Here is a 16,026-nt window from a genome sequence, read left to right on the forward strand (position 1 = left end):
AAGCAGCAACACTGATGTATTACTACCACTGATAAACACGAGAGCAACCTGGAAAACTAATGATACAGTACACAAGAGCTGCAGAAATGATGTGATTATTTGTCAATTATGCATTTAACTGCCAACTACTGTAAACATCAATCATTGAGTTTTTAAGAAACAAAATTGCCCAAATTCTCTGATTCCAGGTTTTAAAATGTGAATATGTTCTAAGTTCTTTGCTGTTCTAAAACAGTAAACTGGATATCTGTAGGTTGTAAACAAAACAAGACATTTGAGGACATCATCTTGGGCTTTAGGAAACAGTGGCAATTTCACAGATAATAATTGACAGATTGGAGAAAAAAAATCTACAATATAGATCAATGATTTTACAACTGTATCAGCTGTGCTAAATTACGGATAGGTAGGAGTCATGTAATAAGAGCCTAAATATATGTGAGCTCACTGGTCTGGGCAGAGCATGCATGTTTTTGTGGTTCAACACAAAACAACCACAAAAAAATAAGCTAATTAGAAAGAGCATCATCATCTGCATTACCTAAGCTTAGCTAACAGCAGAGTTTGTCACGCCACCAGATCACTTTTGCAAGAGCTGTAATATTTAGCAACATTAAACCTTGATGGATAGATTTGGCCACATGAGACAACACAAAAGATGCAAAACATGTTTTATAGTTCTATGGTTGATATGGCTAGCTTGTTAGCAAACTAATACCTATTTACTAGAGTGTAAATTTTTTTTTTTGACTAATAAACAGCTGAGAGCAGTGAGAGTGAACGACAGCAGTAAAACTGTGGACCATAAAAGTCAAAACGGTGAGCTCAGAGATACGAACTTCTTGCGTAGAGCTGAGGGGACTGCTGAGGTGGATGATACGTCTCAGTTAGTTTGTCACCATGATGAAACCCTGCCATATTACACTTAGTCATTTCATTCCTTTTTGTTAATCGTCTGAACCCCTAAAATGATTAATTTTATATGGTTTCCATACTTGTCCCCTGTCAGCTCAGTGTAAACACAGCCTGCAGTTCAGCTAAAAAAAAATCCCATAATTTGCTCCCACACCAACGTTAGTGTACAACATGCTGTTACTTGGGGGTTAAACTGGGGTTTGTAATGTGAGGGGCCTCTGTGGTGTCGGGGTTGCTATGGATGCACATGTGTGTGTGCATCGTCAACAGTGGCAGGCAAAATATTTCTACACGTGAAGGCCTACGTCTGAATCAGTTTGCAGTGTTAAAATAAACACAGATAAAAGAGTGGGCTGATCTGCATGGTAGCTCTTGGGGAAACCCACTGGCAGTATTTAGGGAAACTCTGTGAAGCATCCGATTCACACAAGCTGAATCATTTTCTATCTTTTGCATCGTGATTAGTCTGAGATATTAGATATAAAGAAGTGATTGAAAAGGAATTTTAGCCATTGTTTGAAGTAATATGATGGAGAATTGCAAACATAAGCTCATTGTTGAAGATACCTAGATTACACCAGAGGAGTCCACTTGCCTCTGAGAACTCTGACGTCTACCAAGTACGTGTGTGTGTGTGTGTGTGTGTGTGTGTGTGCATGGATTGATTACGGTGCCGGTGTGAACAACTGATAAGAGGATCAACTGTCCTGCACGCGATCTCTGTTTTGTAATTGGAAGACGGATAAAGTGTATTGCCTTCGGTGTGACCTCCAGCTCACCCCCTCATGCTAACACACACACACACACACACACACATACATATACATATATGCCCAGTGGGTTTGTTTTGTTTTGAATCTCACCCTCCTCTTGCTTCAACCAGATGACACTGGAGTGTCTGGGCATGCAGTCAAACCTGTGTGTGTATATGTGTGTGTGTGTGTGTGTGTGTGTGTCTGTGTGAGCTCAGTTCCCTGTATGTTTTCTGGCCTGTGGGCTTTGTGTTTGTGTTTGTCATGTGGCAAGAGAGCGACAGGCTAATGGTGCACCATGTGCTGTGTTTATGTGTTTACATTCGAGTGTGTGTGTGTGTGTGTGTGTGTGTGTGTGTGTGTATTCACCTGGGAGATGCTGCAGCTTTCTTACCTAAAAATAACGTCTTCCCTCCAGCTCGCCCTTCCTCTCAATCTTTATCTTCATTCTTTCCATCTCACCCATTTCAACCCCCTGATCTGTGCTCTTCTCCCTATTCTCCTTGTTGTTTTCCTCTCCCTTCTGGATCATGTTTTTGTTTATGTCTGTCTGTTGTAGATTGTTTGCTCCGTAGTGCTCCGTGGTAACACTTTTACATTTAGTTTTTTTTTATATATTGAGCAATACAGAGGTAGAAACCAGCAACAGAGAGCAAACTATGATATTGTTTGTCAAAAATGGGATTATTTTCATGTAACTAATGTAACCAGGTTTAGCAGTTCAATATGAGCTAACTATTTATTTTTGTGTATTTATTGCTGTTGTTGTTAAGAAAGAAATTGTTTCCCTTTTTTTAAAGTATTTGTATCGGTGCCATTAATTTTTGCTGCTTCTCTAAATCTGGGTTGCAGTGGCAGCAGGGTTAGCGAGGCAGCCTGGACATGACTCTCCTCCAGCTCTTTCCTGGAGGATGTCAGTGCCAGATGGGGCATATAATCCTTCTTGTTCTGGGTTCACCCCCCTGGGCTTCGACACAGATGAATCTGCCCCAAAATACCGCTACAGGGAGGCGTCCTGCGGTTATCCTAATCACATTCCCAAACTACCATAACCGGGTCTTTTCTGCGTTAAAGCGTCTCGGTTCTACTCCTTTTTGGTATTCAATTCTTCACACTGTCCCTGAGATTGAGCACAGCCACTCTGCAACAACAAAACTCTCCTCAGTCACTTGTACATGTGATGTCCTTTGTTATTACCCAAGACTGTAGCTGAGGGTTGTAATGAAGATCAATTAGTAAACTGAGAACTCCTTCTTCAGGCTCAAGCTCGTCTTCCACTGCATTAGTGCTGATGTCACAGCTATCTGGCCGTCAGTCTTATGCCTCATCTTACACCGCACTCCTTCCAAGACCTTGATCTACTTAAACTCAATCACTTGAAGCAGCAGCTCACTTCTAACTATAGACCGTACATAAAAGCCACATAGCAACCTTGATGTCTTGTATTCGGTCGTAGCCATTTGGTATTTTGAAACCGGACATAACAAGCGAGGGGTGGATCAGATTGGAGACACTGTGGTGACTTGTCAATCTCTAAAACATACTGCACTTTATTGTCCATTTTCCTCTACATGGTGCCAAAATTTGCAAAGTGAACATAATGTTATATTAAAGGTGACCTGAAAGTAACGATGGAGAGCATATACTCATTAGAAACACGTGTACCGAGGTAACAAATCAAGTGAGAAGTAAGGTCATTTTCTCATAGACTTCTATACAATCACACTTCTTTATGCAACCAGAGTAGTCGCCCCCTGCTGGCTGTTAGAAACAACAACGGTTTCAGGCACTTTATCGTTGGCTTCACTTATCACTTTGTTTTTTATGTTCAGTTGTTATATACAACCTGAGCTTCTGATCCAGTCCACCATTTTCTGGAAGAGCACCATGGCTTCATACTTCTGTAGTCATGCACATAAGATATATATGGCTCCAACAGCAGCAAACTTGATTCATCTGTTGGTCCAGAACGAATGTACTCAACTACAATACCATGAAATGTGGTTCAGACATAAAAATGAATCTCGACTTTTAATTTCTCTATCTCCACATTAAGGCCATTTTTTTGTTTTTGTTTGAACTAAAATATATTTGACGCTCTTGAGGTGAATTAGACTAACTTTTCCATTTAACCATCAAGTGAACATTTCTCCAAATTTTTGGTTTATGAGAAGATATTCTGCAAAATGTGTAACAATCCCATCAGCCTCAGCTCTACTTTTTATTTGCTGCTATTAGCAAATGTTCACTTGCTAATCTGCTAAGCTAAAATGGTAAAAAAATATACATCACCTTGTATACCATAGCTTGTAATTGTGAGCATGCTAGCTCAAGGAACTGCTGTGTCCCAATTCAGCAGATTTTATCTGTATTAGAACACCTTCCTCCACAGTAGACGGTACTGCACTGACAGACTCAGTCACATGGCAGAACAGATGCTACCAGAAGTTTTTTTTTTCTTGCTTCCGATGATGTTAGTCACTTGCAATGACTCAACATGCTGAGGTGTTATGATGGAGCATCAATGTCAGCGATGCAAATGGACATGTGGGCGAGTCTGGTGTTTGTTGTTAACAAGTAAGACTCAGGCTTTCTAACTTCCGCCTCATTGCTCTTTACATCTCTCCGCTGAAAACTGATGAAGCTGTTCTCGCATCTCTTTAACACCCAAAGACGTGTTTCCACTCGTCGTTATTGGTCATTTCCTTTTATTATTAGCATTTCGAGCTTTCATATACGCTTGCACACGTACGGGGTTATTTCAGCTCACCCCTCGGGGTCAGTCATGCTGAAGCTCCTTTTTTTTTTTAGTTTTCTCTCAAACAAAACAAAGGGTCTTTCAGTGGAAAGCGCCCACTGCGCTGGGCAGCAGCACTGATGTTCTGTTTGTGCATGTTCTTATAGGCACACAAACACATACTTGTGACTGTACTCGGTAGGGGTCAGCTGAAATGGGGGCTTAAATGCTGATGACTGTGCTAATAGTTCTGCAGTGATGCTGGACTAACCAGCTTTAACCTTTACATGTGAAAAACTTCATTTTTACTTGTTGTTCTGAAAGGCTGCTGTAATACAGAATCCAGACACGTGTACGAAATAGTTTGGTGGAAAAATGGCAATCTCCTATTGTGGCTCAGCTGGAAAACCACGTATAGTGTGAAAATTCAGGGAGTCAGAGGAAAGTACAGTTGTTGTGTAATTGCCCAGAAACTGTTTATTTAAGCAGGTTTCACAGTTGTGGTAGCCAGAGATATCTGATGCAGGGATTCATCCACCCTGTAGGCTTTAGGGAGGTGACACCCTTTTTTAGAAGTCTTTGAAGTCTTTGTAGCAGCGTACATCATGTAGGACAGACAGCGGCGCTTTGATTGTAATGTATACCGGCACTATGAGGGAAACTCCCTGGTGTCTGTGTGTGTGCTGCTGTGATCTCTGGATGATAAGATGATGTAAGTGGGCCTGAGGCAGCGCAGACATGACGATCAGCTCTTATCCTAAAACCAGACATTTGCAAATGAGGAAAAATTAAAAGTGAGCACCTGCATAAGGTCAGATTTCACCTTCGAGCTTCTCTGACTGAGCAGCAGTTTGTCTTCTGAACTGCTTTGATTAGTGTGTTTGTCCCTGTTTCATACAGAAGCTCTGATTTCTATTCTGTGTGGGCAGCAAGCAGGTTGTGAATGTGGGAGAAATGGGTCAGTGAGCCAATCTGACAGATAGAGGTCATTCGACAATTGAATTATTACACAACTTGCAAATGAGACAAACGTTGTGAAACCAGTGAATTATTGGATAACAATAATAATGCGGAGGATATTTCTTGACTTGACATGACTTCACTATCATGTCTGTGACTCTTAAACCCAAGTAAACTCTGTCCTTAAGAAATCCTGCTGGAAACATGTTGTTTTATTTCTACAAAGGCGAAGTGTTTTTCAAAATCAACTGGGTTCTGTAGTTTTCAGCAAATGCTACTCAAAGAGGAGCATTTAGTGGATTTGTTGGGAGCTATGTTTTGCTGTTGATTAATCCACATCTGCTGCTGTAGTGAGTGTTTCTAGCAGATGGACAGTGTTTGAAAATCATTCAGAATACGCCATCATTCCCATTTTCACTGTACTGATCACCCAGCAGAGCAGTGTGGCTCACTGATGTATTAGATGTTGTTGAACAAGAGTGTTTATCAGGCTGTTCATAGGTTAGTAATTTATTCTTTTCTGCATAGGTAGGACTTAGTTTGCATTATGCATCTACAGTTGTGACTCAACAATTTGACCCTTAACAATCCGAAAACCTTGCTATCTGACAGGTTTTTAGGAAAAACGAGTGGAAGTAAAAAAAAATAGCCTTAACATACCGACAGCCTTGGATTCTGACTCCCACATGACATTTTATGTCACAAATAATGATAAGGGCGTATTATCTGACTGAACAATCCGACAGATTGGTTACGTTCAGACTGCAGGACTTAATGCTCGATTTGGATTTTTTTGTGAAATCCGATTTTTTGCGAGTTCGTTCACGTTTCCAATTAAATGTGACTTGTATGTGATCTGCTGTGTGAACGTCATACGACCCAAAAGTGTCCCGCATGCTCAGAAGAGGACACAATGCTGTCACACACACTGAGCGTGGTCAGTGTTTACGGAAGTAAACACTGATGGTAACGGTGGAGCGTATCTTGCCCGCCACTCCCCCGCCGTCGCCACTGATGGTGGAAACACAACTGTGACTGTTATCCTAAACTAGCATCAACAGCGAAGTACTGTCTGTGTGTTCCGTCCATTTCCACCCCGTCGGAGCACTCCCCCGGGGTGGAAGTGCCCCCTGACCACGCCAAATATTCAATTATTCATCATTAATTGGGCCTGAATATCCAGAGACCAGAAAGTGCTATTGGGACCAGCCCTACTAGTTTTTATAACAACAACTATGAACAATAACAACAAGTGACCCTTGGAGTATCAAGCCCTCCTTGTATCTCCACCTCCGTCTTGACAATCCGACAGCATTGCTATCCGACATAAAAGAAGGTTTTACATTTAATGTTGGATTATCGAGTCACGGCTGTATTGCTTTTAATAGAAGTAGCTGACAGTCACATCTGTTGAATTATCAGCAGCAATATCCTGAAAGCTACAGCTGATTATGCTGCTTCATGTGATATATTTTCACTAAGTCATGAGCGCCACTCCTGACTAAGCTGCGGTGCAGCTCCAAAAAAAAAGTGACTGAAACTAATCAACACAGCAACACTCTTTAAATAGCTATGGTTAAAGTATCAAAGCACTTCAGTGTCCTGTTTCGTTATTTTTAATCTCTATTCAGAACAACTACACGCTTGATGATTGTCACGCTTTACGCTGCAGACGTTGAGCAGGTGTGCTCCGTTTTTCTCCTTGAAGCTGCGTGTTTTGACAAAAGCACCACATTTGTCACTCTTGCTCGCAGATATAGGAGACAAGGACTAATCCACACAGCGAAGTTGAGGTGATTTACTACATACAGTGTCACTGCTGAATCAGAGTGTGTGAAAATAAGTGACACATCGAAATTTTACAAGCGGCTCTCAGGATATTTGTTAATCGTCAACTCCCACTTCATTAAAGGTGTTATGCAGCGACTGCTTTTTTGGTTTTGGTGGACACGTGTCTGTCCCTGTGTAGGTATGTTTGTGCTAAATTATGCAATTGTGTTGTCAAAAAGGAGGAAAAATAGATCCAAGTCTAAAATGGATGGTATTAATAATCAGACACACAATCTGGAAAGCTCTAAACGTCTCAATAATCCTTAAGAAATAAACCACAAATAAAACTGAGGGGTGGATAAATAGATCTCTTTGACATGTGAGATCGTTTCCCTTCGGGCCCTGCTTGTCCCGGCTCCTGCGTGTCCGCTCTCCAAAAAGAAAGTAATGATTCTGTCTGTTTCAAAGCCGTTGTGATTCTCATATGAGAGGCTCTATTTTGAGCACCGGTTTAAACAATGTTAACTGTTGTTTTTCTTTTAAGAAGACAGTGGTGCTGGCTGTTCAACCTTCCCTTCAAGTCTCCCTCTGTTCACGGTTCCTCTTGTTTTTGCTCCGATTCTGTCAGTTCTTTAAACTTTTATAGACCTGACAGACGTATTAAAGCGATAGCTAGTCAGTACGAGTCACTTTTGACAGCGGCGTCAGTGTTTGTACATCACCTCTCGTTTCTGGAACGTATGGTCAGAGATTTCAAAACTATTACACTGCTGACTTAAAAATGTTGTTATTTTTATTCTTAGTTTTATTATTTAATCCTTAATAGGGCTCTAATTCATTTCAACACTAAAAATAGAAACTGAAGAGCTGGAAGAAAGTACTCTATTAAACATTATGAATTGGAGAACAAACACTGTTCAGGAAATGCACTGAATCAAACCGTGTCGGGAACAACAACAACAACAACATCACTCAGTGAGTCCTGTTTAGTTTGTCAACCTTTTAGCTGCGCTGACAGAAAGTGCTTCTTCTGTTGCACAATATTGATTGCTCATGGCAAAAAAAAGGAAACATTAGTGCAATATTGTCCTATTTAATCCATCAAATTGAACTCGGGTTGCAAATAATGACCACTGATATGAAATAATCTTGTCTCACAAAGCTAAAACCATTCACCAGTGTTGACACATTGTTGTGTAGAATGGTCTGGCTGCACCTCATTAGAATTTTGCTATAGGAGATAAAAAAAAAAAAAGCCCTGGCACATTTGTATTTCTTTAAAGAAAGTTTTGAGCGGTGCTGAGAAAAGACTTGTGCGACAGGTTCACTCAATCTAGTCTAGGATGTAGGGCATTGTAATGAGTCATCCATCCATCCATTATCTATACACCGCTTAATCCTCATTAGGGTCATGGGGGGCTGGAGTCTATCCCAGCTGACTCAGGGTGAAGGCAGGAGACACCCTGGACAGGTCACCAGTCTATCACAGGGCTACACTTAGAGACAGACAACCAAGCACACTCACATTCACACCTACGGACAATTTAGAATCACCAATTAACCTCAACATGTTTTTGGACTGTGTGGGAGGAAGCCAGAGAACCCGGAGAGAACCCACGCTGCACGGGGAGAACATGCAAACTCCATGTAGAAAGATTCTGGGACGCGAACCGGCAACCTTCTTGCTGCGAGGCAACAGTGCTACCAACTGCGCCACCCTGCAGCCCCTGTAATAAGTCAGTGCTGCCTCATTTTACAGAAATTTCCTGTCATTTCCTGACCTCTTGGTAAACAAAAATGTGTATTATGTTATGTACATTAAACTCCAACTAACAAAACTAGTTTAAAACATGTATTTTATTCAGGATTGCTATTGTTTTGATGCTGATGATGATCTTGTTCTCTGGCTAAAACCCCTTTGGAGGACAGCAAAAAAGAAAAACACAGCCATTATTACAAACTGACACCAAACACTGCAGCAAATGAACCAGGACTGAAGTTCTGACTTCACATGTTTACTACAGAGCAGACAGTGCAGAGATGAGAGTTAAAGTTGGAGGAAGAAGGAGAGAAAATTCCTTTGCCACACTTGAGTCAGGAACATTGTGGTTAGCGCCTTTATTCTCCAGGCTGCCTCTGCGCTCCAGTTTGGGAAACATATAGTTAACAGCTAAGTCATAGGAAAAACACCCACTCATGGTGTCAGCTTAATTGGATTTTTTGGACGACAGCTGGATATAGTTGGATTTGGGGAAACGCTTACTTTACAACTAATTAAATTTTGTAATTACAAAGGCAACACCGACTTTACGACCGGCAGGATTTGAGGGAACTCTCGCGCTCGATTGGTCACCTGCAAAGTCGGTGCTTTCAATTCCCAAACCTGTCGTAAACACAAAACGTAGCTACTGAAACCAAACCTAATGTAGAGTTGGACCCTCAGTGAGTCTCCCTCTCTCTCTCTCTCTCAGCTGCACTGTACATGCTTGCAGTCACTCGGGTGATTTCATGGCTCTTAACCAAACACAAAGGCTCCATTATGGCTCCGCTCGCTGAAATAAACTCACTTTCTCCCTCCTATTCCTTCTCTCGCCGTTCCTCTTCTTCTTCTATCTCCTCCCACTCTTCCTCCTCCTCTTCACATTCACACTTTCACCCACATCTCCGGGATCAAATGTAAAGCCACATTTTCCGTTTCATTACCTCATCCTGATTTTGGGAGTCGGGAAAGAAAGAAAGAAAGAAGAAGGAAAAACAACAAAAAAAAAGAAAAAGAGAAAGGAAGGACGACAAGACGTGGAGGTGGGAAAAGTGCGACGTGTGTTGTAATAATTAGCCCATTAATTAGGTCTTGTCCCCAGCCCTCCTCCCACCTTCTCGTCCTTTGAAGTCCCCTCCTCCAGACTACCCTGGATGCACTTGGGAGGCATCCAGGAGGGGGCAGCGGAATGGGGGATGTGGGGAATGTGGGTCAAAATGTGTGTGTGTGTCAGAGAATTTCTGGAGATGCTGATGATGAAAAAGAGAGAAAGCGAGGGGAGCTCGGTTCTCCCTCAGTGTCTCTCTATCCCTGGCAGATTGCTTGTGCTGCTTTTTATGTTGAAATCCCCCCACACACACACATCATTCATACATGCCAGATGCTGTACTTTCAACACACACACAAACAGATTCACACTCACACACACGTCACATGAGTCTCTTTGTTTTGGTTTGCTGCAGAGATAAAACCCGGCTCTGTTACACTTCTCTGTATGGGAGACAAAGAGCGCTTATCTCACATACTGTGTGTGTGAGTGTCTACGAGGGAGAGATTGTGTTTGTGTCAGAGTGTTTTCCAATGCACTCATTTTATTTATGCATTGTGATTTTTACGAGCTGGAGTTTCGGCCTCGTTAGGTGGATTTTCCTTTCTTTTTTTCCCCCCCTCCATTTTACTGGACTGTCTGATTGCTTTTTGTGAGCGTGACTGTGTGTATATATGTGTGTGTGTGTGTGTCTGTGGCGTCATCAGATCTGCATGCCGATATGGCCACCAGGGCCAGCGTGACACACTTCCTCTTTAAAAGTGGGCTAATCACACACAGGTTAACGGACTGGGAGGGTGAAAAATGATTTTAAAAAATGGAAAAAGTAGTAAATGAAAGGAACTGCCAAAGCAAAAATGCTTAAAAGTTCATTCCTTTGGTTCTAGTTTTGATATAGTGGTCATTTCTGAAGGTTTTCAGTGTGTGTTGATGCTCATGTTAGTTGGTCAACATTGTTAATTTTTCATTTGTCTTTGTGCTCTCTTGCTTGGTGTATTTCCCCGCTTTTTTATTACCAGGTGTGGAACGAGTAAAAGAGGAAATTTGCTGACTCACGTAGACGTTCTGGTATTCGTGTGCTCTGACAATATGCTGATAAGAGACAGAAGAAAGTCTTCCAATATTTTGCTGTGACAGTTATACCAAGGGGGCTGTTTTTATTATTATTCCTGGTTGTATCTGGTCACTGTCAGTGTTGCAAACCCAGGAACAAAGGTGAGGATCCCAAACATGATGCATTTTCTTTTTTTATACTTTTTTTTTTTGCCGTTTTTGCCTTTATTAGATATAGACAGTGGACAGAGAACAGGAAATGTGGGCAAGACATGCAGAATACTGACATGCAACAGAGGTCCAGGCTGGATGGGATGGCTTTGCACCCATGAGGTATCAGGTCCATCCATCCATCCATTATCTATACACTCCTTTATCCTCTGTAGGGTCGTGGGGGGCTGCAGCCTATCCCAGCTGACTAAGGGTGAAGCGACACCCCGGACAGGTCGCCACTCTAAAACAGAACCACACAAAGAGAGACAGACAAGCACACTCACATTCACAATTTAGAATCACCAATTAACCTCAGCATGGTTTCGGACTGTGGGAGGGAACTGGTACATTCTAAGTTGGTACTACTCATTCGCATTAAATTATTTCGTGCTAGCTCTAGTACCTGAGAGCACATCTGAGTAACAAAGCAGAGTGTGTGCACTCGTCTGTGAACAGCCTTTTCTCTCTTTATGCTTTGGGGGTAAAACATGCACAGGATGAATCATTATTGTTGGCTTTTCTTTGCAGAATAGAATCAAACTGAATCTGAACAAATTTGTCTAAAAGTGCTGCATTCAAAGTAACTCTAGTGTTTTTAATGCACATCTTTCAGAAAACCAACTCTTGCATTAGTTATTAGCAAGCCTGTAAGGAGCCTAGTGTTAGGTTTTCAGATCTGTGGAGCTTCACCATGACAGAGATACCTCTGGTTTTAGGCTAAGTGTCTTTACTGTAGTCTGGCTCATAGCTGCTAAGTAGATTTTGCTGTCTGGACCAACTGTGCAGTAATGCGGGACAGTACGTAACATTTGGATTGCTGTTCTACTAAAATTTTGGCCTGTTTAGACACACTGACTTGATCGCCTCCCACAGCTCTTCACAGCGTCTGCGCCACTAACTTCTCACAACCTTTCAACAAAGACAGTCGCTCACCTCCCACAACAAGAGCCCACTGGACCTACATCACACCCAGAGGACAAAGTCACAAAGTGTTTGGCAATAGAAATATTTGCAGTTGAGCACTTGAAATGGTATTTTTTTTCATAATTAATATAAGAACGTGTGGGTGCTTTGTTCAAAAAAAGTAAAAAATGTTGAAACAGCAGCTTAATTTTTACAACAAAATTACATTTTTATTATTACAGAGTGAGTGAAATATTAAAAAAAGATATCGTGCAACTGTACCGGATGAGGTTGAAATGTGAACAGTACCCAACTCTACAGGGAACAGGACTGCATAATGTCAGCATTGGCCTTTTGTTCTAATCTGACAAAAAACCTGTGATGTATTTCTATAAAACTGCCAGATTCATGATGAAGAACAGCTCAACTGATGCAGCAGACGTGAGAAATTGCCTTCCTGGTCACCCCGGCATCTACTTTACCCACAAGGAGGCAGTCAGGTCGGACATTCGGTCAAGCTTTGCCACTGGCGGCTAAAGTAGCCCCTCCTGGTAGCCTGTTGGGCTTTAATTAGACTGACTGCAGTCTGCTTAGAGGAAATTCAGGTCATATAACCACACACACAAACCATCAAATGTAGAATGCAGGATCTGACCAGCGGGCCGTGGTTGTGTGTTGGTGTGATCTTGTGCTCACATGATGACACTGATGAAGTGACTCTCGGCATGCAGTGTCATGAATGACAAACTGCCGAAGGGATGTGTGTGAGCAGACAGGCAGATGGTGTCTCACGAGTGCACGGGGAGCGAACAACCTTGAGAGAGACCGAAAGAGAAGGAAACCGATGGTGGCGGCAGAGGTCAGCTTGTTTTGCATGGAGGGTCAGGCGGGATGGGCGGGGCGTTTCTGCTGCTGCTTCCTCACTGCATTTCCTCTGCCCGGCCAGCATGTCCCTTCCTCATGCACACACACATACACTGTGTTTGTACACACACACACACATGCACGCACACACACGGGGCGTTAACATAGCAACACAATGAACAGGGACTGGCTTGAGGCAGATTGAGCAAGGTGTTTCCTGTGACCTGAGCGACTGCTGCGTCAACACAAACATGCTCGTCTGGGACAACACTGGCGTGTGTTTGCAGACATGTGTAGGTGTGTGTGTGTCTGCAAACTGATTTGACTCTCTTCTCCTTCAATTAGACCTTATTAATGTCTCCCTGTTTAAAAGTGTGAATGTGTATGTAAGTGAAAACAGCTGTGTTCAAGTCTGCGATATTCATCCTTTATTCATGCTTTGTTCATGGTTTATTCATGTCCTGTTCAAGCATTTGCAGAGTGAATGAATATTGGATTAAAAGCATCTTTACGTTATTCATGAGCCGAGTTATTTTGGACTCCACCAGTGCTCTTGTAATCTCCCATGCTGTGTGTGCAGGCACACACGCGCACAAAGGCAACAACAACAATAACAAAAACAGTCGTCTGAATGTCTTATACGTTTGTGTACTTGTGTATTGGACCATTACTGCTGAAATAAAGTTGACTGTGCCTCTGTGTCCCACAGGCCCCGTGCTGCCCTGCTATGGAGAAGATGAAGAGGATTAAGAAGCGTCTGTCTTTAACACTGCGCCCCAGCCAGACCATCGACGAGTCTCTGTCTGAACTGGCTGAGCAGATGACCATCGAAGACGGCGGCACCAAGGACAACGGTGAGGCTTCAACATGCTCTCTGGACGAAATCAAATTTTAAAAATACAGTTTTTTGTAAAAAGGATTCTGGTGTCTAACCAGCGCCTCATTGGCATTTGAAAATAGATCATTTCTGAACTGTGCTTGTAGCAACAGCATCTTGTTTACTGTTGGCTATGATCATTCCAGAAACACCTTATTAAACAACTTTATGTAATAAATAAATAGGAAATATCTGGTTACTGGTTTGTTGCAGTTGGAGTTACATATTTCAAGAAAGTTGGTTGAAAAGCCCCATAAAAGTGCTGCAGTTAAGTAAAAAAAATAATAGTATGATTGTCAAAAAGGCCCAATACGTGAGTGGCAATTAATAGAAGGAAATATGGCAAAAATTTGAGTTACATCACTTAAAAAATCAGGATAAAATATGTTAGAGTATCTTATGGGCTACAAACATGATTTTTTTTTAAAGAAAACCTCACATTAATAAAACAATTTGTGTAAAATCCTGAGAAATGAATGTATAAAGCTGCTACAAATAATACAAGCTGAGTAAAATCATTTAAAATACCCTGTAGTAATGCAAATGTTTAGGGAACATACCCCATAGCTGCAACTGCATTTAAAAGGCAAGTCTCAGGTTTGATTCCCATCCTGCCTGACCTTCACCTCATGTCAAGCCCCTTCACTCTCTCTTCATATGTCCTGACTCTTTGTAGTCTATCAAACAAAAGTGAAAAAAACTTTAAAACATACAAAAAATATGCTAAACTCCATGCTGAGAAAACTGTTGGTATGTTTATAGAAGATCAGTGCCAGAGTCACACCAGGAAAGGAAATTCCACTGGTCTGATTTTTACAGTATTTTCTTGTTCATGCCAGTTAGAAGGTACGTAAACACTACACACACAGAGCTTTCTGTATCTTCACAACTCCCGGGGGTATTTAAATTATGGAGGACCGAAGCTGATGAAGACAGAGAGAGATGGTTCAGAGTGTGCTTCAGTTAACAGCTGGAATAGACTTCCACTGAGAAGCTCCCTATGAAGTTATGTAACAGCAGTAAGAGCAGAGGCACGACTTAAAAACACACTCAAACAGGAGTTCGGCAGGTCAGAGGGTAGTCTACAGTCAAATATTCACACAAGCTCTTCTTGACGTCGCTTTGTTACGTAACATTCGTTCTGTTTTGGCGTCTCCAGTGAGCTGTGATGAAAGTAACGAGCTGACAGTTGAGATTGACAGCTGTCAAAATACATGGACACACACATCCATCAGTTATTTTCCCTTTTCAATCATTTGTTTGTGGTTCTGTCCAGACTGACTCCCAGTAAATACAACAGTAGGATCGGCATCAGTTGGTGGATCAAAATAAAACTACAAGCAGCCGGCAGTGATGAAGGTCAAAGTTCAGAACATCTTCTTTGTGAGCTGCAAAATATTTGTGCAAGCTCAAAGAGAGAAGAAGGAAAATCCAGGTCTCCATACTAATAAATATTCATTAAGCCATTTAAAGTATGAGATGAATACTTAGCAAAATTGGACAAACGGATCAATATCCCTGTCATATCTGTCTGTTAGATTTGAGCTACAGCCAGCAGCTTAATACTGGAAACACTAAAATGCACTAATTAGCAAGCTTTAGAGCTGGAGGAGGTAGATTGTAGAACCTTGAACAAAACCAGAATAACTTTCAGTCTTTGTGCTCAACTAAGATAATCTGCTGGCAGTAGCTTCAGATTTTGTATATAGACATGAGAATCACCCTTTACATGTAACTCTCAGCAGGAAAGCCAACATATCATCTATATACCAAAACTGTATGCATACCTAATACTGTTTTCATGATGTTTTTCTTCATAATGATATGGAGCCACCCAGGGATCATGTGCTAGAAAAAATGTTAGGTAGGAATTATTGAAAGCTAATTGATTAGCAAACTGAGAGCATTAATTGACAAATATGCAAATAAACTCAAAAGTTTGAGAATAACGAGGTGGCCATGTCCCCTATGCTTCACATGTGTAGCAGCTGGTAGATTGCCTCCTTGTTGTTTACATCCAGCAGGTCTAAAGTCTGGAAGCTGGATCCTGATCACATTTAGACAACTACAGCCAACTCTGTTTTATAAGAATTGCTAGAATTAAAAATACGTTTAATAGCATTTACACTCAAATCTAAGAAATATAAAACTTTAAGTTGCTAAAATAGCTTCCAC

At 41.6% G+C, this 16,026-nt stretch overlaps 1 protein-coding gene across 1 annotated transcript in view; it reads left to right on the forward strand.

Annotated features, from left to right (window-relative positions):
• The window catches only part of cdk17 (cyclin dependent kinase 17), a 50,662-nt gene that overhangs the window by 9,439 nt on the left and 25,197 nt on the right, over positions 1 to 16,026 (forward strand). Inside the window, exon 2 of the mRNA XM_008297948.1 lies at positions 13,684 to 13,828. Coding sequence (XP_008296170.1) covers positions 13,702 to 13,828 — 127 coding nt within the window. The 5' untranslated portion in view covers positions 13,684 to 13,701. The remainder of the gene's footprint in view (positions 1 to 13,683; positions 13,829 to 16,026) is intronic.

Source organism: Stegastes partitus, unplaced genomic scaffold, assembly GCF_000690725.1.
Source record: "Stegastes partitus isolate 25-593 unplaced genomic scaffold, Stegastes_partitus-1.0.2 Scaffold1261, whole genome shotgun sequence".
Lineage (NCBI taxonomy): Eukaryota > Metazoa > Chordata > Actinopteri > Pomacentridae > Stegastes > Stegastes partitus.